This window comes from Balaenoptera borealis (assembly GCF_965194805.1).
Source record: "Balaenoptera borealis genome assembly, chromosome: 13".
Lineage (NCBI taxonomy): Eukaryota > Metazoa > Chordata > Mammalia > Artiodactyla > Balaenopteridae > Balaenoptera > Balaenoptera borealis.
Window position 1 is genome coordinate 4,499,393 of NC_138870.1, and position 23,147 is coordinate 4,522,539.

General features: G+C 46.3%; 2 protein-coding genes across 13 annotated transcripts in view; both read right to left on the reverse strand.

Annotated features, from left to right (window-relative positions):
- Positions 1–16,427, reverse strand: part of CRACR2A (calcium release activated channel regulator 2A) — a 165,754-nt gene extending 149,327 nt beyond the window's left edge. For all 4 annotated transcript variants that reach the window (XM_082352878.1, XM_082352884.1, XM_082352880.1 and 1 more), the window contains exon 1: positions 16,351–16,427. The gene's annotated coding sequence lies outside the window, so the exon portion shown is untranslated. The remainder of the gene's footprint in view (positions 1–16,350) is intronic.
- Positions 16,428–17,214: 787 nt separating this feature from the next.
- The window catches only part of PARP11 (poly(ADP-ribose) polymerase family member 11), a 35,893-nt gene continuing 29,960 nt past the window's right edge, over positions 17,215–23,147 (reverse strand). For 6 of the 9 annotated variants that reach the window (XM_082352899.1, XM_082352893.1, XM_082352895.1 and 3 more), the window contains 2 exons: positions 21,940–22,091; positions 19,944–20,415 (listed from right to left, as the gene is read on the reverse strand). In XM_082352899.1, the coding sequence (XP_082209025.1) occupies positions 20,099–20,415; positions 21,940–22,091 (469 nt within the window). In that variant the 3' untranslated portion in view covers positions 19,944–20,098. Of the gene's footprint in view, positions 17,294–17,435; positions 19,880–19,943; positions 20,416–21,939; positions 22,092–23,147 lie in introns of those variants that run through there. The other 3 variants (XR_014233808.1, XM_082352898.1, XM_082352897.1) reach the window with 3 other exon arrangements.

The following is a 23,147-nucleotide window of genomic DNA, read 5'->3' on the forward strand; positions in this document are numbered from 1 at the left end:
TTGCACGAGTTATCTTACGACAGGAGGTCCTGGTAAGGAACACAGAACTAACAAGCTACCACCAACCGGAAGAATTCAGGAAAGGTCAGAAGGAGAGAGGAGACTCCAGTCCATATGTCCTACCAACCTCCCAGAATCCTTCTCGCTGGCTGAGCCACACGCGGGCCACCAGGAAGGACCCTGAGTCAGAATGATTGGCCAGAGACAACCTGGAAACTCACTCCCTCGCCATAAAACCCGAGACTGCAAACCACGTGGCAGAGCAGTTCTCCTGGGTTCCCTTACCCTCCTACTCTCCGCCCAGGGGGTGGGGGGCCCTTCCCAATAAAGTCTCTTGCTTTGTCAGCACATGTGTCTCCTCAGACAATTTATGTCTGAGTGTTAGACAAGAGCCCACTCTCGGGCCCTGGAAGCGGTCCCCCTTCTTGCAACATAAGTATGTTCCAAATATTGCAGGGGCGTCCATCCTGTTTTTGTACTTGCTAAATCTGGCAACCCTAACACTACGTCGTAAATGGTCAGATGAGTGACTATGTGTGAAGGGCTTGAAACAAACTTGGCCCAAAAGGTCACGGGAGCTGTCACTCTTTTGCTTGCTTGTTACAGGGTAGCAGTGCCCTCCTCCAGGGATGCTCTGCTGTGAGTCACAATGTTCCTGCTGTGTTCATTGTTCCCTTTAGTTGCACTGCCCTTGCACCCTTCAAAGCTGCGCCAGGCAGTCTTTTTGGCGGGAGTGGCCACTGAGGACATGATTATGCATGGGACCCCGGGAAGCTCAGTCATAGGCTGGGCCCTGATCCACGAGGCGGGCTGCAAGAAGCGTGCTGTCCAGTAGAGCAGTAGGAGCGAGTTAAGCCCATCAGGATTTAGGCTGGAGAGGACGGAGGGGATGGACCAGCAAGGACCAAAGGGAAGAAGAGCGGATACACAGAGATGAGAAAACGTGTCATGAGAGAGACACTGAGGCAGAGAGGAGGAGGACAGGTGTCTTAAAACCGCTGAAAGCCTGGTACTGTTTCCAGTTCCAGCTCTCATGTCGTCCTGCAGTGAACCCCCTTTTTCCTCTTGAGCCGGCAGAAACGTCTGCTCCTTGCAAACAACACGCACAGTCCCCCCGCCCGCCAACCCTCACAGACAGCCAGTCAAGGAAATGATTACCCTGACTTCATGTAACTAATGACTGTCTTTCAGGCTCTGGTAGGGAGGCTGGGGATAAAAGTTGAGAAGCGCCATCTCTTTCCCTGAGGACCCTGGCATCTGGAGGATGGAGAATTCGGGGAGAACACACGTGGAGACAGTATACTACTCAGTAGATGCGGTGTGTGTAAGGTATGGTCTGTGTACCTGCGGTGTGTGTAAGGTATGGTCAACTAGCTCACTTGGTAGGAATTACAAGTTCATCTCCTGGTAAAGTTAATGTTTTCTGAAATATATAAAGCATTCTCACGCTAGCAGAATATGAGATGGGACAATTCTTTCCTTTTCTTTCCTTTCGCTTCCAGGCGTTGAACTACACCTCACATTTGGTGCAAGGTTGTAACCGAGCTGGAACCTATGGGGCCTTTAGGGTCAGACCCCTCCCTTGTACCCTCTGCTGTAGCTCCTCTCTGAAGGAGCCGGATAATAGTATCTGATGCACATTTCCTGAGTTGTTTTACAGATGTGAAACCCCCTACCAAATGGGAGAAGTTAACTACTTGATGACCATGAGCACATAGACCCCAGGACTCCTGAAGTCTGAGGATTGATCATGTGAACCCCTGGGACACTGCCCTGGTACCTCACCATCTGCCAATCGGAGAACTGTGCACAAGTTGATCACATACCCTGGGACTCCTCTCCCTCACCTGGCCTTTAAAAATCCTTTCCTGAAACCCATGGGGGAGTTCGGGTGTTTGGAGCACTAGCTGTCCTGGACTCCTTGCTTGGCACCTGCAATAAACACTGCCCTTTCCTTCCCTACAACCCAGAGTCAGTAGAACGGCTTTACTGCCCATGAGCAAGGGGACCCAAGTTTGGCCCGGTAGCAAGGTAAGTGTTCTGGAGATTGCAATCTTGGGAAGGTAGAAGGAACACAGAAAGCCAAAAGCCTCAAGCAGTAGGAGAAGCAAGGCATTTTACAGCTTAAGGGAATAGGAGTACAAACGTCATATTTTTAAAGTGCATGTACATATACTCACTTATAAACTACATACAAGGGGGTATATGTGCACATGCGTACGTGCATGCAAACACACATGTTAAAGACAGCCTGACAGTGAGAGGATCTGCCACAGCGATAATGCTTAGAAGACCACCAGACCATCTCCTCCAAGGGATCACAGAATCACGTTCACCGTGATCTCTAAATACTGTGAAGCGATACAGGGCATAGGCCTTAACCAGAGGCTCGGGGTCACAGGAAAGAGGATGTAGAAGGGTGGGAGGGGGAGCTGATAGTGTCAAGGCTCCAGGCGGTAAAAATTCAATAGAGACGGAGGACAAGTCCTTGAGAAACCCAGCTGAGACCCCCTGGAGGGGTAGGCGCGGTTACTGGCTTGGCGACGTCAACCCCAGGGCGCCCTCTGGCGTACGGCGGCGGCTGTAGCCAGCGTGGACCCGCGCACGGTCAGAGCAGAGGACCATCCTTTCTCTGGTTTGAAGAACTCACGAGCCCCTTCCCTCCCCCACCTCCAGCTCCTGGTAAATACGCAGGACTACACGCCAGACTCCCGGACCCAGGAGAGTCAGGATTGTTACGAGAACCACAAAGAAAGAGATTTCACTCCCCTCCCGGTCAGTCATTCCCACCAGTCAGTTTTTTCTTTCTAGAGATGTGTCGCTACCTTTCTGATCCAGGGGTATGGATACCTGTGGGAATTAGGACAGGTGAGCCATGGAAGGCTGCTCTATTCACTCACAGACCTGTGTGAGCCCAGGAGGCACTGGGCACCGTGTCAGATGTAAAGTACTTGCTACAGCCCAGGCTGTGCTCTAACACTGAGGTATACTGACCCATCGAGCTGTCACAGCAGCCCTGGGGGACAGGTGATGCTTTACTGATGGGGCAGCTGAAGCGCAGAGGGGCCACACAGCCTGCGAGTGCTCCTAGCAGGACTTGAGCCCAGGCTGCCCGGCTTCAGAGTCTATACTGCTAATCGCTGCACTGTGCTGCCCTGGACACGAGTGTATGGCAACAGGCCTCGCCCACGGAGAATGACACAGTCTAGTGGGTGTATTCCCGGAGCTCATTACCCTTTCGAAGTAGGGGCCCCAAGTCCCAGCTCCCCCTGCCCTGGCTTCGCTTCAGCACAGAGGATGATAGTTTTTGGAAACCAAGGCCAGTGCCACTGAAAATAAACCTGTGTTTCCCCTTCAGCCCTCACCTTAGAACGGGCCAGTCCCTGCCCTAAATGATAATTAGACCGTCTTCTCCAGTGATGGGATAACAAACCTTCAACAGACAATTGCTTTAGGCTGATGTATTCAATCCAAGAAAATTGTGTGCAAATTAAATCATACTTTCCTGGTGAATTACACTATAATGGCACGGAGGGAATTTATAACTTTCTTAAAAAGGAGTCTCAGAAGACCAACATATTTGGTCAAAAAGTAAGAAATTCGCCAGGAGAACTCAATGCACAAGGCCCGCAGGCAACATGCGCTGGATCTCAGTATTTGCTATTTCTGATGCAGCAGTTAAATCCGTAACAGCCTTGGTCCTCTGTGACCCGAGTCTGATCATCCGTTCCCCGCAGTGGATTAGTGACCCAAAATGAGAACAAATCAACTGAAGGAGAGAAATATAAACCATAAAATTGGGCTGTTGACAGAGATCCTGCGTCCCGTGGTTCAGTTGCCAGATCGGAGGTGATGGAAACTGACCCTGCGGGTGGACACAGTGCTGAGGCCCACGCTGGCCAGGCAGTAGCACACAGTCAAGTATCAGGGCCCCAAGCACCCCTAAGGCACCCGGTAACCCCCATGCCGGTAGAAGCTGGGAACCTGCCTGCTCTTTGCAGGCTGAGGGCAGCTAGGCTCAGGCAGGCGGATACCAGGACTGCTCTCCAACGTAGGTGGGGATTTAGTCCCTCATACGATTCAACTTATGTCTCCCTCACCCTGGTGAACAGGACTTGCTATCCCATCATAGGAGACTAAGCAAAGAGACTAATGTCTCTTGGGCTTTTCCTCCTTGACAGATATATAGATATAGGTATCTGTATAGATACAGGTATAGATATAGGTATAGGTATACATATACATATACATAGATAATACACTTAGATAATTTTGTATATTCCTGGGTGAGAGAACTCACTTGGCCTTGTGTTTAAGTGCTGGGCTTTGGAGTCAGACAGCTGTGAGTTTACATCCTTGCTAGTTACTGAACCTGGGACATGTCACAGTCTCTGAGCTTTGCTTATTTGTAAAATTGGGATGATGACGCCAGCCCACAGCATTGTGAGGATTCACTGAAATAATGTCTATTATTCTGCAGCTATCATTTCTGTTAGGAAATTCACATTTAGGTGTGACTTGTAAGATCTGTGTTTGCCAAGAAAGGTGAAAGCGTGTCGTGACAACCCAAGCAAACCCGGACGAGTAAAACTGCTGAGCTGGAAGAGATCTGGGAGCTCACCTGAGCGGGGGACTGGGCTGAAAGGAGGAAGAGGTGAAAAAGAAGGTGAGGAACTGAGGAATTCCGAAGACACTTCTCATCTGCACTGATTCATTCCCTCCAAAACCTTTCCTGTGTCTCTCCTATGTACAAGGGGCCACGTCAGATAGTCTCCTTGCCCCAAACATTGTTAGAGGCTGGGGTGGTGGGGAGATGAGGCATGAGCCCACCTCGTGATCAGCCATGAGAGCAGCTCTGAGGACAAGCGCGTGTCTGCCTGGAGGGTCATTCATGAAGGGGCGACCTCGCTACATCACCTTCCCTGGGAGGCTGCCCAGTCCAGCTGCCTGTCTTTCCTGTCTGTAAACATCCTCAGGGCAAGGAATTCCATTGCTGCCCTGTCACCAGTTCTGCGTTTTAAAACCATGACAGGAATAAGGACCTACTGTACAGCACAGGGAACTCTACTCAACACTCTGTAATGACCTATATGGGAATAGAATCTAAAAGAGCGTGGATAGATGTACAGCAGAAACTAATACAACACTGTAAATCAACTATACGCCAATAAAAATTAATTTAAGGGGCTTCCCTGGTGGCGCAGTGGTTGAGAGTCTGCCTGCCAATGCAGGGGACACGGGTTCGAGCACTGGTCTGGGACGATCCCACATGCCGCGGAGCAACTAAGCCCGTGCACCACGACTACTGAGCCTGCGCGTCTGGAGCCTGTGCTCCGCAACAAGAGAGGCCGCGACAGTGAGAGGCCCGCGCACCGTGATGAAGAGTGGCCCCCACTTGCCACAACTAGAGAAAGCCCTCGCACAGAAACGAAGACCCAACACAGCCAAAAATAAATAAATAAATTTAAAAAAAATTAGTTTAAAAATAAAATAAAATCAAACCAAACCATGACAGACAATTGTTTTTGATGTCTCCAGAAACATCTTGTTCTGTAGTTTCAATCTGGCCCCTCTGGTCTGTCCTCAGAGAGGACGGAGGGCATCTGGGCACCATCTTCTGCATCACAACCCTTTAGGGGGTTGGAGACAGTTAAGAAGTTCCTCCAGAGCTCCAGACACAATTGCCCATCATGGACTGACGGAGAAAACAGGACACAGACACGGTCCTTCATTTTCACGCAAACAAGTTTCTGCCAAATTTAGTGACACGGAAGACAGTGCAATTGCCTTTGGCCACGGACAAGCTGTTGGATGCAGGCAGGGGCAAGGTGGCTAGTGATTTTCTCCCAAAGACAACAAATAGACTAGGAGGCACCCTGGGACCACGTCATCACTATTAAAACCCACAGAAGTTCATTCTAAAACTGCAGTTTTAGGGGACAAGGGGTCTGCTCTCCATCCAGATAGTCACCTCCTTAGGGAGAGGCAAGTGGCAAAATGAGGAATAAAGAGATAAATCAATGTTATATTTTAATTTGATCCTAAATAATTTGAGGTGGTACTAGCATTTTTTTTAAATCCATTTACTACCTCCTAAATCCTTCCTTCAGAAAGACCATTTCACAGACACACAATATTCCATCTTATGTATGTACTGAAATATATTTTTCATTCTCCTATTTTGACCAGGTACGTTGTTTCTAATTACAGGCAGACCTCAGAGATACTGCGGGCCTGGTTCCAGACCATAGCAATAAAGTGAATATCTCAATAAAGTGAGTCACGTGAATTTTTTGTCTTCTCAGTGCATGTAAAAGTCGTATTTATCCAACACAGTAGTCTATTAACTGTGCGATAGCATTATGTCTAGAAAAACCCATATATATACTTTAATTAAAAAATACTTTTTGCTAAAAAAGGCTAACCATTATGTAAGCCTTCAGTGAGTTGTAGCCTTTTTGCAATGGTAACATCAGAGATTACCATAACAAATATAATAACAATGAAAAAGTCTAAAATATTGTGAGAATTACCAAAATGTGACACAGAGACACGAAGTGAGCCAAATGCGGTTGGAAAAATGCGCTGATAGACTTGCTCGACACAGGGTGGCCACAAACCTTCAATTTGTAAAAACACAATATCTGTGAAGTGTGGTAAAATGAGGTATGCTTGTATTTGATCTTTAAAAATAATGTTACAATGATCATCTTTTTATATTAAAAATAATTTCACAGAGAAAAATGTAAAGGCCTTTATTTAGGCTCGAACACGATCACAACTATAGGTTCTATTTGTCTGATTTCCCAGCAATTTCTAGAAGAAAAGAAAGCCCTAGGATCTTTTGGTTGTTCACAAGGGCAGTATTTCCCAGCTGTGCAACCAGCATGGTGCTCAGGTCAGGGAGACATTAGTTCCACTGTGCTCTGTGCTGGGCACATTAAATCGGAAATAGTATCTGTTCCAGACACCACCCTTCCCAAGCAACATGGACAAGCATCTAGAAGAGTTCAGAGAGCAGCTAAGACCCGGAGTAGAAAGACCCCGAGCTCACCTCCTCTCACGAGCACACCAACATTGCAACTATCTACAGAACAACCATCCATGAAAAAGACCCGAAGGGTTCAGTAAAATCCAATCACTGTCAGATGAGTATCGGCTGAAAGACGTGAGAGACTTAACCCTGAAGAAGAAGACTGAAGCTATGAGATCACAGATTTCAAATATAAGGAAGAGCGTTTGCGGGAAGAAGAATTAGAATTGCTCTGATGCCTAAGAGCTATAGCAGGCAGATTTCAAAAGATGTGGCCCGAGAACAGTTAAAAGTGAGAGAGAGAGAGCGCTGGTGGCCCCTCCTGGATTTAGAGATTGCCTTCTCCCCACGGAGGACCATGAGAACAGAAGAGCTGGGTGAAATCAGAAAAGGCCTGAGAGTGAGACAGCTGGTCCCCCTCCTCCTCTGTGCCCTTGGATGCTGGCATTCTTCAAGATGCCTCCTCACCTCCGGTCACTTCCCACCTCCAGGCACTTCCTACGCTCACCTTGGGTGAGCTCATTTGCCTCCATGGCTCAGACAGCTACTAATCCAAACATGACCTCCAAATCTCTATCCCTGGTCCTGATCTTCCCCTTGAGCTCCATTACCACCCAGAGAAGAGTCTTTTAAACTGCAATGGATCAAGATCAGACTTCATTATCTTCCTGTCTTCATCAGTCAGGACTCTCATTTGCAAGTGTCAGAAACCCAATAGTAACTACCTGAGGCAAAGAGGGTAATTTATTGGCTCATGTTAACCAAACCGTAGGACAGGCAGGGACGAAACTAGTTTCAGGGATGCCTGGCACCAGAGGCTGAAAGGCCACCGGAACTTCCTTCCTTCCGTCTCTCACGTCTACTTCTCTCCATATGTTAGTTTTATTTTATTTTTTCTACTGAAGATGAGCTTTTTCCAAATATTAGAGACATAACCATTAGCATCTCTAGGTTTGGAACTTGACAGATTCACCATCAGAAAAAAAAAAGAAAAGGCCCTTACCCTCAGTGACAAGTCAAAATTCAGAACTATCACGGAAGGTCTCAGATTAGGTCACATGCCCATATGTTGGTCAAACACTCTGGACAGTGGAGAAAATAAGACAATATGATTGAACTAGCCTGTATCTGGTATCCACCCTTAGAACAATCATTATAGCCAAGGAGATGCCTTTTTTATTAAAATATTTTTATTATTTTTAAATTTAAATTAAAAAGGTAGCTCTTGTTAAGGCTCACTTATTCAGGTTGGGTCAGGAGAGAACAGGTGCGCCCAGGTGTGTCTGCTGTCCCCAGGAGATGGGAGCAGCACCAGGTAAATAACATGTGAATGTCCACTGCGCTCTCCAGCAATGCTCTGTGTTCCGTATCCTTCATCTCCCCCAAGGACATCTCTACTTATCCAGTCTTGCCCACTGTGCCTGAACTTCCTAAAAAGTTTGGTCGGTTCCCCAGACAAAATCCAAACTCCTTTGCTTAGAACACAAAGCCCCTCCCAACCTGGCCCAAGCCATCCCTCTGGCCGTACCTCCGCTGATTCAGTTGCTCCACTCTCTGCTTCCCAGACAAGCACACGTGGCTGCCACACCTGCTCGCTATTCCTCGGACACACAGCCCCCCTCCAGCCCCGCACGTTCGCCCACACTCATTTCTGCCTGGATTGGACTGTCTTTTTTCACTCTGTCACCTGTATTTTCCTTCAAGATTGAGGTAGAAAGTGGCCTTACTCTTAGGTTAAACCTACCCTGCTCTCCAGGCGCATCTGACCCCTTTGTATTTCCCAGGACATGTGAATTCATTTCTCTGATCAACACTTATCACAAGGAATTATCATTTATTTGTTGACCTGTGTGTCTCCTTCTGAGGTCAAGAGCTCCTGGAAGGCAAGGACCATCCGTTGTTCAACTTTGAAGTCAGTTCTAGTACTGGGCCTGGTATGTGAATGGCTATCTCCGGGCACATAGTGGATGGTCAATCAATGTTTTGTGGTTTTTTTAAAAAATGTTTTTATTGAAGTATAGTTGATTTACAATGTTGTGTTAATTACTACCGCACAGCCAAGTGATTCAGTTATATATACATATGCATTCTTTCTTTATATATTCTTTTCCATTATGGTTTATCATAGGATATTGAATATAGTTCTCTGTGCTCTACAGTAGGACGCTGTTGTGATGTTTAACGACTAAAGCAACAATGAACAGTTTCTACTTTTGAGAATTAATTTGGTAGTTTTAACAGCTGAAACCTCACATTACCAAAACTCCTTAGTTCCTTTTTTTTTCTCTAGGAAATGAGAGTGAATTAAAGGCTAATGAGTGGGTGAATTTGGTTTCATTATTTCCATCCAAAATACTTTATTCAAGTTCGCCAAATGCTATTGTAACAACCATCGTCCCGTATTGCCATACACTTTTGAAGCTTCTTCACTGTCATATTAGTCCGAACGGTAAACAGACTTTTATCTTCCCTGGGCTCCAAAGTGCACACTGCGCTACTGACAAGTGAACGGACAATGTACCTGTGGGGTTGGCTACATGCTAAACAAGGCAAATACCTGTTTTTCAGTCCTGAGCCTTTTCCCTAGATTAGCAGATTTCGGCCGCAAAGATTCCACACAGTTGTGCTGTGTAAACTGTTATTACAATTAAGAGCGTTTAGTTTTGAGTGATCTAACTTTGCACACGCATTAGAGTTTATTCAGAATGACCCCCCATGTCATTCCCTTGCAATTTGCTTTCTCACGTAGAAGACTACGGCATGAAGTCAGCCAGCCAGCTCCTGCGAAGCCCCTGTACTCCCTCTGCTCTAGGTGGGGACTTACCACCCAGAGTCGTGCCAGTTTCCTTACACTTCATAGCCCCAGACATTTGGGGGAATTCCTCAAAATCTAGATTCCCTATGAGGATCTTCCCTGCCTGTGGATGTCACATAACCTGCGTGGCAGCAGGGAACACCCCCTGGGGTCTCATTCCTCTTACTACAATGGACCAGACTCTCAAAGGTCATCTGGCAAGAGCGTCCACTTTCTCTCAAACACCTCTGGCTAGGGACTTCCCTGGTGGTCCAGTGGGTAAGATTTTGCGCTCCCAATGCAGGGGGCCTGGGTTTGATCCCTGGTCAGGGAACTAGATTCTGCATGCCGCAACGAAGATCCCATGTGCTGCGACTAAGACCCGGTGCAGCAAAAATAAATAAAAATAAAAATAAAATAAAATAGCTACAAGGATATATTGTACAGCACTGGTAATATAGCCAATATTAAAAAAAAAAAAAAAACAAAACCTCTGGCTCCACTGAAATACCCTCAATCTCTGCTACTTCATCCTTTACTTTAGTATATTTTGCTTAATATTTAGTGTTCTGTCTACCCTCCTTTTTATGGTCCAAGACTGATGTTAAACTGGGAGAACTGGGAACATAAATTGCTTTGCAGAAGTGACCTTGTTTTTATTTTTGGCGGCTCTGAGAGAGTGAGAGCTGTGGATCACAGAAGACAAGAGCTAGAATGGGCCTTAGACCACCCCCTCATGTTACAGATGTGGAGCTGAAGCCCAGGGGGAGGAAGTGACTTGCCAAGGGTGGGGAAGAGCCAAGATGAGATTCAAGTTAATGCAGGGAACTGTGAAACCAACGAATATACATGCGCATATTTAAGGCAATAAGCTAGATTCTGCCAGAAGAAAAGAGAAGAAAAATTACAACCTGGCCGTGAGGACTTGACAGTCGGTGATGGCAGGTTCTTAACCGCAGGCCATGGTAATCTAGGAAGAGCCAAAGCCCTAGGTGCTATTGTTGTTATCGTTGATGATGAAAATGGATGAAGACTTCTCAACAGAGAGTCCTCAGGCTGGAAGGAATATCCGAAATCCTACTACTCTTATCAACAACCTGCTCCGCCCCCAGCCCACCAGGCTGTCTGGAAGCCGGGGGATGGAATCTAGGTCACAGATGGATTCTTATTCGTGCCGCTTGGCCTGTCCTTGCCTGGTCTTCCTCTCCTGCATCTTGTGCTCTTACACTCCTTGAGAGGCGAAGGCCTGTGTCGAGATCTGACACTAGCTCTCCACTGTCACTTTTCCCAGGCCTCTGGGCCTACACCCTGGCCTGATAGATGCCGTCCTCTGGGAAGAACTCAGCCAGGGATAAAACTGTATGTAAGTGTGGAGCAGCCAGCGTGCATCAGACACTGTACCAAGCGCTTTCATAGCCCAGTCTCGGGTAATTCTCACAGCAGCGTTAAAAGACAAGGGGACAGGACTTCCCTGGTGGCGCAGTGGTTAAGAATCCGCCTGCCAATGCAGGGGACACGGGTTCGAGCCCTGGTCCGGGAAGATCCCACATGCCGCGGAGCAACTAGGCCTGTGTGCCACAACTACTGAGCCTGCGCTCTAGAGCCCGCGAGCCACTGGGCCCACGTGTCACAACTACTGAAACCCGTGCACCTAGAGCCCGTGCTCCGCAACAAGAGAAGCCACCGCAATGAGAAGCCCGTGCACTGCAACGAAGAGTAGCCCCCGCTCGCCACAACTAGAGAAAACCCACGCGCAGCAACAAAGACCCAACGCAGCCAAAAATAAATACATAAATACGTAAATAAATAAATAAATAAAAAGACAAGGGGACAGCGGCTCAGAGAAGCTGGGCGACTTCTCCCAGCCCACGTGGCTAGAAAATGGCTAAGCTGGGTCTGTAACACACGGTGGTCTGACTCTGAAACTTATGTTTTTCATTACATCACATTGCTTTGCAAACAGAAAATGCTAAACCCAGGACACACATATTTTTTAAATGTTGATCTTATAATACATATAGTTTTTAAATGGAGGCTATCAGAGCCCAGAGCAGGCAACTACAGCCACATTACAACGAAGTTACAGTAGAAGATGGATTGCTGGCCCCGTGATCACAAAGCCTGTGGCTGGGATCTCTGCCAGCTCTGAGACTGACACATGACCTCGGGAGTCAGCTTTTCCTGTCCTCGCAGTGACAAATTACTACCTGACCCCACCTCAGTTTCACAGGAACGGTATGAAATTTTACCTTTAAAAAATCTGCAGCGTACCAAGTTCAATTCCTCGGACTTTGAGAGAAGTATTTCAGAAACGTGTGTTGATATGTCATAGATTCCAATTTTAAGCTAAGTTTATGGCCCAACGTTTGGACACACATTTGGTAAAGAGCACAGATATGCAGTGTTCCGAGGTGCTGACTTCACAACTGTAAGAAAGCGAGTCTCTTAGCTGTGCCAAGGAGGATGGTGAAACTCCGGGGCACCATAACGTAACGATGACACGGAGCATCCCCGGAGGTAGCCTCGTGGGGAGATAAAGAGGGGGAGAGTAAGGCAAGACAGAAGTTACAGGATTAGAGACTGTGAGTTCACTTATTTGATGCCTGAAGAGGGAAGGTTTGAAGAGCATCTTTGTATTTATGGACTCAAAAAGTACCCCCAAATTATTTGCTGGATGACATAAAATTTCATATGAGAAAAGGAAAGAAAATAGGATTCAGTGATAGTACGGGAAGAGGTTATCTGGGAAGCGCTTTCCGACAGGCCAGATTCTAAAACATCTGAAGAGGTCACTGTTGGAAAGGGGCCTGCTTTTCCCAGCAATTATTACAAACGGGAGGAATACAGACCCAGATGGACTTGACCAGGGACGGTGCCACCTCGTGGCAGAGGAGACCAGGCGCTTTCTGGAGGGGACTTCCACCCTGCTCTCTGAAGTTCAGTGACAGGAGCTCAGCTCCTGACTTTGCGGCTTGGGTTCTGGGGTGAGATGCTGCCCTCTAGTGCCTGTTGCTCCACGCTCAACAGCACCTCACTGCCCAGGCGCCAGTCTAATTAGGAGCCCCCAGCATCGTGGGGTCGGTCCTCCACCCAGACAGGATCGCCCTACACAGCAAAGCCGTTCAGGACACACTGTTTGTTGAATTAAACTATCCTCTTGAGAAAACTATGAGAGGAGCCAGTGCAGTGTTGAGACGTGAGGATGTCAAGTTCCCTTACACCCCCTGAGTGTGGACCACACAGGGGTGCAGCAGGGAACACGCAGAACACCTGGTCTGGGTATCTTCACTGGGCAGACATGGTCCGAGGGGTGCAAGGTACGGGGAGGGGTGGCAGGTCTAAACTTCATGCTGAGTTTCTACCCCTGCCTCGTGGGTGCAGGGGTTGGTTGTTTGGGAGTTCCAGACAGGATGGAGAATTTCTTGGTGGGCAAGCTGAAGAAGGCATTTCAACTAGCAAAACGGAGTGACACAGACAGTCTCTAAATCTCCTCTTATGCCTGACTTTGAGTTCCTTGAAGGAAGGCAGGGTTTTCACCACTGTATCCTGCCTGACACAGTGCCTGCTACCTAGTCCAGACAGATACTCAGCTAGTGCTTTGTTGAATGAATGAATATATTCACTTACAATTTCCCTGGGAGAAGAAAACTAGTCCAAATAAATAGTTAATTAATAGGTTGAGAGAGAAAAAGAGAACAGCCCCTGACATTTAGAACCTCGCCTGGCACCTGCACTGCCATGTTATTCTCCCATTGCTCATCAACTCACGGAATGCCAACCTCGGGCAAGGTTACGAGGAGACTATGACCAAATGAGACACAGCAAGGCCACCTCATAATTTTGTCTAAGCACAGACGAAAATAAGGTCAGTGTGCCACCCAGAGAATACCAAACACCCATCCCTCAGCCACAACGAGGTCTGCTGCTTCTTTACACATTACAGCTTATCCACAGGCTTGTCTTCCCCTCCTGCAGATAAGACCTAATCGTAGACTCGCCTGCCTGCTTCCTGGCAGCCTCCAATCTAGGGCAAAGCCCCATTTCCTTAGGTGCTCCCCGAAATCCTCAATAAGCTCTTTCTAAGCCCCTCTTCCTGGGACACTCCACCGCTCCTGGTCTGGACTCTCGCTCGCTACAACCCTGCTTGTTTAGCTCCAGGGCTGCTTCTGCGGATGTTTGGCCGAAGGGCATTGACCAAGTAAATGTTAAGGAGGAACAAAAAGAATACCCCAAGTGCAGCGTGGATCCTGTAAGGATCCCAGGGCTGTGAGAGTTGTGTTCGTTACAGAACACTTCCCGAACGAGCAAGGGTCTTCTATATTAACACCCGATAATACCCCCCTAGGCGTTATCCTAAGCACTTCACAGGCGTCCTTTCCTCCCGCCAGGCAGCACTATTATTATCCCCGCTGACAGATGAGGCGGTGACGCACAGGGAGGGGAAGTAACCTCCCCAGGGTCAGAAGCTGGCAAGCGGCGGCGCTAGCGTTCATCTAGGTCATCTGACTCCAGAGCCCAAGCTTCAGATAAACAGGACCCCGAAGGTAGAAGGAGGTATGCAGTGTGTGTTCTGGGAGGGCGGGAGGGGGCACACAGGAAGGCATGAGCAAAGGCCCGGGGGCAGGAAGTAACAACTCTGCCTAACGCGCATCTGGACACGTAGTAAGTTGAGTAAACATCTTCCCAAGCCCCGCTGCTGTCCCCAGGTAACCCCAGCGCCGGCCTGGCTCCCTGAAGGCTGGCTCCCAGGGCCAGTGCAGGCATTAGGGCAACACATTCTGGTTCTTTAAGTGGCTTTGATCCAGCCACCTTCACTTGAATGATAAAAACTGCTCCATGGGCCTCCACCCACACCTCGTCCCTCATCTGCCGGAGCCTGGTAGGGTAGCTGGGTGTGGCCAGAATCCAGAATCCACCTAAGTAACGCGCGTCCCTCTTCTGGGTCTCCACATCCAGATGTCACTTCTTAGGGAAGCCTCCTCTGACCCCCGGGAGAGGTTAGATCTCTTTGTCACAGGCTCCCGAGTGGCCTCACCTTCCCTTTTGGTCGCTCTTGTGACAGTTCAGGATGTGCCCTCCTGCTGCACGGTAAGTCCCATGAGGGCAGGGCTGTGTTGGACTCGGTCACTGCCGGGCGCACCCCGGGAACTCAGAGTCGTGAACTCAAGGAGGAACAGACTGAGTGGCGGGAGATTCGGGGAGAACCGGGTCAATCCCTTTCCCTTCCCATCCCAAACGCTTGCCTCTTGGGCCTCAGTCAGGTCAGGTGTTGCCTAGAGAAATCCACCCACGGGCTTTTCTTCTAACAAGAGTCCGGTCAGTCCTTCACAAACTTCACCTTCTGAGAAGTGACCTTCCCCTCTGGTGAGTTATCCAAGGTCACACGGAGCCAAACAGCAAAGCCAGAAAGAAAACTCAGATCAGCGCTCTCAAGATGGGGCTTGATATGTATACCTACAGCTGATTCACTTTGTTATACAGCAGAAACTAACACACCATTGTAAAGCAATTATACTCCAGTAAAGATGTTAAAAAAAAAAAAAAAAAAAAAAGATGGGGCTTGATTTTTTTTTTTTTTTTTTTTTTTTTTTTTTTTTGGCTGCATGGCTTGCAGGAGTTTAGTTCCCAGACCAGGGATCAAACCCGTGCCCCTTGCAGTAGAAGCGTGGAGTCTTAACCTCTGGACCGCCAGGGAAGTTCCTTGATCTTTTTCTTAAAGGAATAAAGAGGAGGAACGGGGCCGGAACACTGACTCTCTCAGAATGCCATCGAGTGTGGACTTAGAATGCCTGCAGCTTCCACATGTGACCCAAGGAGATACTGAAGTGTAATGGGCCTCTCAGGACGAGGTGCTTCTTGAAAAGGACCGGGAAAAGACAAGAAGCACCAGCTGGATTTACGGTTATGATGGCAGCGACGATGTGCGCTCACTTCTGGATGCTGACTCTCCTGAGCTGGCTGAATAGTGAGGCGACAGTCGGAACCAGCTAGCTGTGCAGCCTCTCCACAGAAGGTACAGCGAAGCTAAAAAGCTGCAGGGAACACACATGTCTTTGGCAAGGCCCTATGCTCCCTTCTCACAAGAAGCCAGTGCTAACTTCTTAGATCCATAGCCACACAGGGAGAAAGTTCAAATAAAAGCCAAGTTCTTAGCCTGCAGGGCTGAGGAATGAAAGCCAGGAAATTAGAGTTGAGAAAACGCATTACATAATCTTACAGCAGGAGGCCGAGCTGAGTCACAGCAAGGAAGGGGCCGTCAGGTGTTAGGCATAAGCAAGACACCTTCCGACCTGGGATAGATGGAGCCCAGGGCAGCAGAGGAGGGGGGCGGGGGAAGAGAGGGACCAAAGCAGCTCCCCAGCCAGCTCCCAGCCTGGAGTCTGGGAAAACATGAGAAGAAAACTACTCCTGCGGAACAGTGAAGGTTAATGATGAACTATGAACATCTTTCCAAGACGTTTGGGGCTCACCTCTCCCTTATACATCACTCTCACTGACCAGGCAGCCCCCGAGAACCATGTACCTCATATTTCTTTAAAATGTTCCTTTCTTCCATCAGCGGTGCCCAAGCATCACGATCCAATTATTCACGGGGAGTGAAGCAGGGCGGCTTGTTTCACCAAACCTCTTCCTGCATTTAGTGCAAAGAGGTAAAATGAAGCAAAATCACTTTGCTAAAGCTTCGGATCAAAAATAATGTTTGACAAGCCTTTTGTTTTTCTTTTCCTTGCTATCTTTTCATTATCTTTCCTTTTTCTCTTTACAAGTACAGAACGTATACTTTCATTTAGAAGTGGACTGTTTTACGCAAAACAAAATGTTTGTTGAAAAATAAATAAAACATCCTTCCCTGGGGCCAAGAGGGCAGTCTGGGACGGAAGCACGACCAGGACCGCTCACTATTAAGACTGTTTTTAGCGCTGCTCCTGGTGACCCGGGAGGTGACCTCAAATACCTGGATGGCTTAGGCACAATTCTGTAAAGATGTCACTTTTCTACATCATCAAAGCTCAGGTGAATTTTCATCGTAATGAATCTCAATAATAGTCCAGCATTTAGACAGACTGGGACATGGTTTTAGCGAACGGAAAACTTGACTGTTTCCGTGGGTAGTAAGCCTTAGTCATTCTGCTTTGCATTTCTCCCAGCTCTACAATTAAGGTATCTTTGATACCTTCCTTTTTGGCCAACAGAAGCTTAAAAGATTAAGTGAAATGTCTAACGTTCTTCAAAAGGACATACCGGGAGTGGCTGGAGGTTGGTGGACTCAGGAAGCTTGCTCTTCGGGTGACCGCAGAACACCCTCCAGAACGCTCCTCTGGGCCAGGAGCCACCGAGACTAAAGGCGCCAGGCCTTGGTCTATTTCAGAATTTTCAGTTGCACGGAGTAAATGCTGTTCCCCACGGGTTATATGCTTAGCTAGTGCTCCTGATGATTCAAACTGAGAGCAAGGGTCTTCCCCCACCTGCAAGTCAGTTACATAAGAGTTACAGGAAACAAACACCTCCGGAGTCCATTAAGTTTGAGCTGAAAACTTAGGTTTAAATAATGCCAGGTGGAGATGAGACACAGAAATCACAGAAACAAATACATGGCACACACAGACCTCCAGGACCTGCTCCGGAAAGCTTTAATCACTCCATGTAGAAACAATACATTCATACATCCAAATAACTCCCAAGTCTTGACCAGCCTCACTGGAACAGTCTATTGTATTTTGTATTTGGCATTAATACAAAACCTTCCTGTTCATTACCGCCAAGATTTAGGAGACTGTTACTTATAAACACAGTTTTTTTTTTACCCTGAGGCTGATATTACCAAAGTGGAAAAGAAGAATTACTATCAGCTGGAGTGTATTTAATGCAGAATTTAAAAAATCATTTATTCATGACTCTGGAATGTTTCTCTCCCCACTCCCACCCCCAACACTATGTGATGACAAGAGAAAAGATGGCAAACGGCGGTGTCTGGTCTGATTACACTGATGACACGATTCTCAACTCGATCTACTGATGAAAACAAAGACACTAACATCGATGAACTCAACACTATCACGTTTAAAAAAGGGCATCACAATCAGCTCTTCCTTATAAAAGGGGAGCTGGTGTCGGTCTCAGACATGAATAACGGCACAGTTGTTACTTACAGTGTCTAAGGCGGGGCACTCTGCCTACTAGAGATGAGCCAGGTAGCCACGTGCAGAGTTCACACCCGTTGCCTTGCAAGTTTCAACCTTGGGCTCTTAGTCTCCTGTAGATCAGATCGGCACGTGTCCAAAAGAGTAACAACCCCCAAAGCTACAACAGTTACCCCATTCAAGTGATGCAAGAGGCAATCATGTTAAATTGGAAAAAAAAAAAAAAAGATAGCCGTGTTGAAGTGCGGACCATCTTAACATCATTTTGTATGCAAATAACAAGTAAGCAGAAGAGCGAGCGTTTCAGAATCTGACTCCCTGATGTCTCTACGGTCCTCTTTTGGGAGCGAGTCCGGAGCAGCAGTGTGCCACCTCCCACAAGGCAGCCTGGTGACTTTCCCGCCTGTATTTCCCTGATGACCTCAGCATGCTTCTAAGATGTGTCCTTTCTAAACACTAACAGCACTTGATCGAAACCGGCTGTTAGTCTGCACATCAGAATTGGGAAATCTTTTTTGTCACTTGACTGCAAAGTATTGGACGTGCAATTTCCTGAGTACTGGGTACTCCCTGTGCACGACTTACTTTCGGCTGCACAATCACGTGTATTCTGGGCTACGATGAGGATCTGGGGGTATGTGGCAGCTGAAGAATTACACACCTAATCATGCTCCCTACTCCTGATTTGTATTATTTCTAGATGCCTTCCCAGTTCAAGTGATGGAACAAGCGTCCCAGGCATAGACGTTTACTGGATTTTTCTTGAGAAGTTAAATTACGTTCACTACCTTTCAGCCCAAACTGACTGAAGATAATGGAGAGGGAATTTAGTATTAAACTGAGTTAGAAAAAGGTTTCCCAGAAAAGATACCAGTGTTCTTTTTTTTTCAGGTAGAATCATAGAAAATCAAGGTTGGAAAAACACTTAACAGTCATATGGCCAATTCCCCCACCTGACACCCTAACTCCTGTATAACATCTCTGCCTCGTTGTCGCCCAGCCTCTGCTAGAATAGTTTGAGGGGCAGGAAGCTGTTCCAACATCACTTAGCCCTCCTTAAAACAGAATAGCCAAACAGGTGCAGCAGGGAAACAAACTTCCACTGGGCATGATTATGCATTATACCGAACTTTTCAAGAGAGTTAGCAGATTGTCAATTGCTACTCAGAAGATTAAACCAGATTTGTTCCAAGCATCCCAGGCCTTCTGCAAATGATTCAAAATGGGGAGATACAATTTAGAAGTGTGAATTTTATAAATCATTGCTGAATAGCTGTGTGTTTGTGGGGGGCAGATAAAAAAATCTCTTAGAAGTAATCATTGTAGTGACCCCAAAACAAAGGGAAAGTATGTGTTTAAAATAATAAATAAAAGTTTCATTCTGAAGATGCAATAAAAACCTCGTGCAGTAAGTCCTGGTACGAGAATTCAGGAGCGCAGGGGGATGACGCACGGGCTGATTACGGTCAGTTCAGCAGAAGAGAAGGAGAAGGGCAAGGCCGAGTGTGCGGCCTGCCGCCCGAAGGCATCGGGAGCAGGGCACCCTGTCTTGAGCCTCTCCTTCTGGCTTGTTTGGCAGCACTGCCAACGATTCTCTTGTTTCTATTTCTCTCAAGGTACTCAGGCTGCTTCAAGGTTTTAAATTCCACCCCCGCTTCGGAAGACTAACAAAGCAACACATAGATCGGTGGACAATCATTTCAGAACTCGTTTACAAAGGCTCAATTCCTCTGAAGGGACACCTTTATGTCTATGTTTTTATTTTTTGAACATACATATGAATAAGTCTATTTGAGCTGAAAACATTTACCCTGAAGACACGGATGTAAACTTTAAAGATGGAGGGACTCAGCTGATTGCGTTTTGAGCGCTGTCTTTCACCCCAGGTGTTAAAACAGCAATGGTATCGATCTGTAACAAACATGAGTAACAAACATGAGTAATGGACAAAAACAAAACAACAACAAACCAACCCTAAAGTCAGTATGTCTTTTTATAGGGAGGCCCCTTTCTTTCACATCTGCTTCAAAAGGATCAGATAATTAACATTGAGCAGCTAGGTGACCGGCAAGCAGATCTCCCTGCGAAAAAGAATAAAACTTCTCCGACCATGGAAGCTTGGAAATGAAATCAGTGAAAGTCTATCAAGTACTCAGGGTAGATCTGGTTGGCATCGAACACCACGAAGACCCTGGGATTCCAGGTGTCATCCACACAGCTGTCATACAAATTCACGTAGCTCCCGTCTTTGGAAGGAGGGCGCACGAATTTGGAGTCTCCGTTTATGTAATCTCCAATCAGCACTCGGGCAAGAAACATAGATTTGTACGTTCTAAACAGATGCTGCTGTTGCAGGTTTACGCCGTGAACCTGGAATGTGTTTCCGTGCTTTACGTCGTCTTTGCAGAAGCGGCTGGCATAAGCAGCATCTCGAGCAAAATAGGTTCCTTAAACAAAAAGGAGCCCGAAGAGCCAAGATTACTCCAAGGAGTGTATGAAACACAAGCAAAAAAAACACTGTGATTGTTAGGGGGAGAGACACACGGAATTGGGTAACAGGAATAGACATGGAATTTCCTCGCCAGTAGGTTTTAAAGAAAAGAACAGAAATCCGTCTGTTATGGACAGCTGTGATGCAGGCTGCCACTGGGATAGATCTGTTAGTACAGACCAGAGTCCCCACCACCAACACCATCCCCGTCCCCACCAAAACGTAGCAACCAGACTTGTGTTTTCAAAAAGAGTCTTATAAAGAAATCCAATACGTAAGATGGATACAAATGGTTTCTGTGATTACAAGTGACAGGACCTGCCTTGTCACTGCTCGGACCTCCCTCCCACTTCTGTTTCCTTCCACCCTTTCCCCATCCACCACCCACCCATCTAAGCATCCACTGGAGAGCACAGTGAAACCATGGGTCTGCAGAGATGATTTCAAACCCCAAGAAACCACATTTCTGTGCTACAGGGTAACTGCTCAATAATATTTCTGGAGATGAGAGAACCCCATATCCAGGAAAAGATTTCTGGAGAGTGTGATGTTATTCACACCTGAACGTTCCAAAAGGACAAGCTCACTTGTCCGCTGCCTAAAGAGGAAACCTCCGTGAAGAATCCGACTCTTCCAAAATGGTAGGCCTAGGAGGCTGACATCATTAAGGGAATACTTAACCTAAAACATTTCGGAAATGAACTGCAAAGTCTATTACCCAAATCCGACGGGACTTAATGTAACACCTTTCTGATCCTCTTACAGTTAAATAAATGGGATGGCCTTTAAAGTCGTTATTTTTAAAATTAATTTACTCTTAAAAATGTAGCACCTCCTGATCCTGAGTGGTAGCCAGTTCTCTTGCTGGAGGTTAAGGTACAAAATAAGGACCAAGCAAAGAAATGTCCACCCCTTACCTTTTCCCCTCCCCTCTCTCCTTAATTTGCTTGAGTAGTGAGCACAAACTGGACAACTTAGACTTTCACAACATTAGAAAAAAGGTGAGGATTTCCCCCATTATTCCTTGATGCTCATTAATATTCCTACCTATCATTTTCTAAAAAACAAAACAAAACAAAAAATAGACCTATGTACAATGTACACATTAATTGATTTATTTTATAGTGCTCTATGTACTTGACATAAAACAGTTCAGTGTATGGGTTTATCCATGGAAGGGACTTATGCATGGAAAGTAAACGTCATAATGCAAAAATCAGCTAATCTGGACATGATGCCCCATCTGAGTGACTGGGACTTGGGGGGTTATCTAATCTGGTAGAGGTGTAAAAAGCTTTCCTTCCATCTTGCACACCCAGGAAGTGGCTTTTCGGTGTCTCAGAAACTCTGAGGGTGTGCCAGGAACCCAGTACAGTAACTTTTAACTTAGTGACTCTCAAGCCCCTGAGCTACAAACAGTCACTCCTCTCTCAGGAGAGGAGAGTCTCTTCTAGCGCTCCAACTGGATCCTGATAGTTACCTTTTCCAAAGAGAGCACCGTGTATACCATTGATTCTCCAATCAAAGTTATGAATGCAAATTGCTTCCACAAATTCACTGCTGGTGCCATGAAATAGCATCTGTTCATTAATCTGAGGCACGCCTCTTTTTTTCTTGAGCTGAACCTTTTTCCTAAAAACACAATACACAGACACAAAACACACAGATATCTACCATAAGTGGCATTATAAATTTTTCAAGGAGCAAACCTCAATAGAAAGGGTAAAACAGAACACAGTTCTTTAACATACATCATAAGTGGACAAATAGCTCTGGAAAATAATAATCTCAAATGATCTTGCACACATAAATCATCTCATCAAAAATTATTAGTTAATATTGACACTGAATGTTGAAAATTATACCAAAAACTATAGGTATCCCAGACAATGCCCCATCATAGTAAAGTGACTGATCGCCTAAACCAACCAAGCATTACAGATGCTTAAAAATGACACTACAAACAGTAAATAATACATAGTTCACAGAGTCTTTAAACAGTGAATTCCTCGAGCACGGACCATGCCTTAATCTTTTTATCCCCGGACTAGGACATGTTGGTTAAACTGAACTGAACTTTGCATCTTAGGGCTGGAAGGGACATGAAGCCATCCAGTTCAAACCTCTTGCCAATGGACAATTCTCTTCCAACACATAAAATGATATTCAATGTAGGACTTATTGTAATAGTAAAAAAACAAACAAACCGAAAACAGCCTAAAATTCTTTCACAGCAAAAGGAATAATTATATATTTATACATGAAAGTTAAAATAATGAACTAGATCTATATGTATTAACATAGATACCTCTTGAAAAATAATGTTTAATGTAAAAAGAATGATGCAAAAAGAGACCTATGTCTCAAAATAATAATGTGTATTGTAGAGGTATACAAACATAGGTAGTAAAAAATATAAAAACACGGATAAGAAGGTATCACAGCAACTTGAGGGGGAAAGAAGGAGGAGAGGATGGGGATGGGGGAAACATTCCACCTTGATCTCTAATGCTGTGTATCTTAAAAAAAAAAAAAACCAAACAAAAAAACCCAGACACAAAGATGAAGAAAATGTCACAAATATTAAAATGTTAAATCTGATTGGGAGGTACATGGGTGTCTGTAAACTACTGGCTGCATTTTCATTTAAATATATTTCATTCAAAAGATGTCTTAAAGATTAGAAAG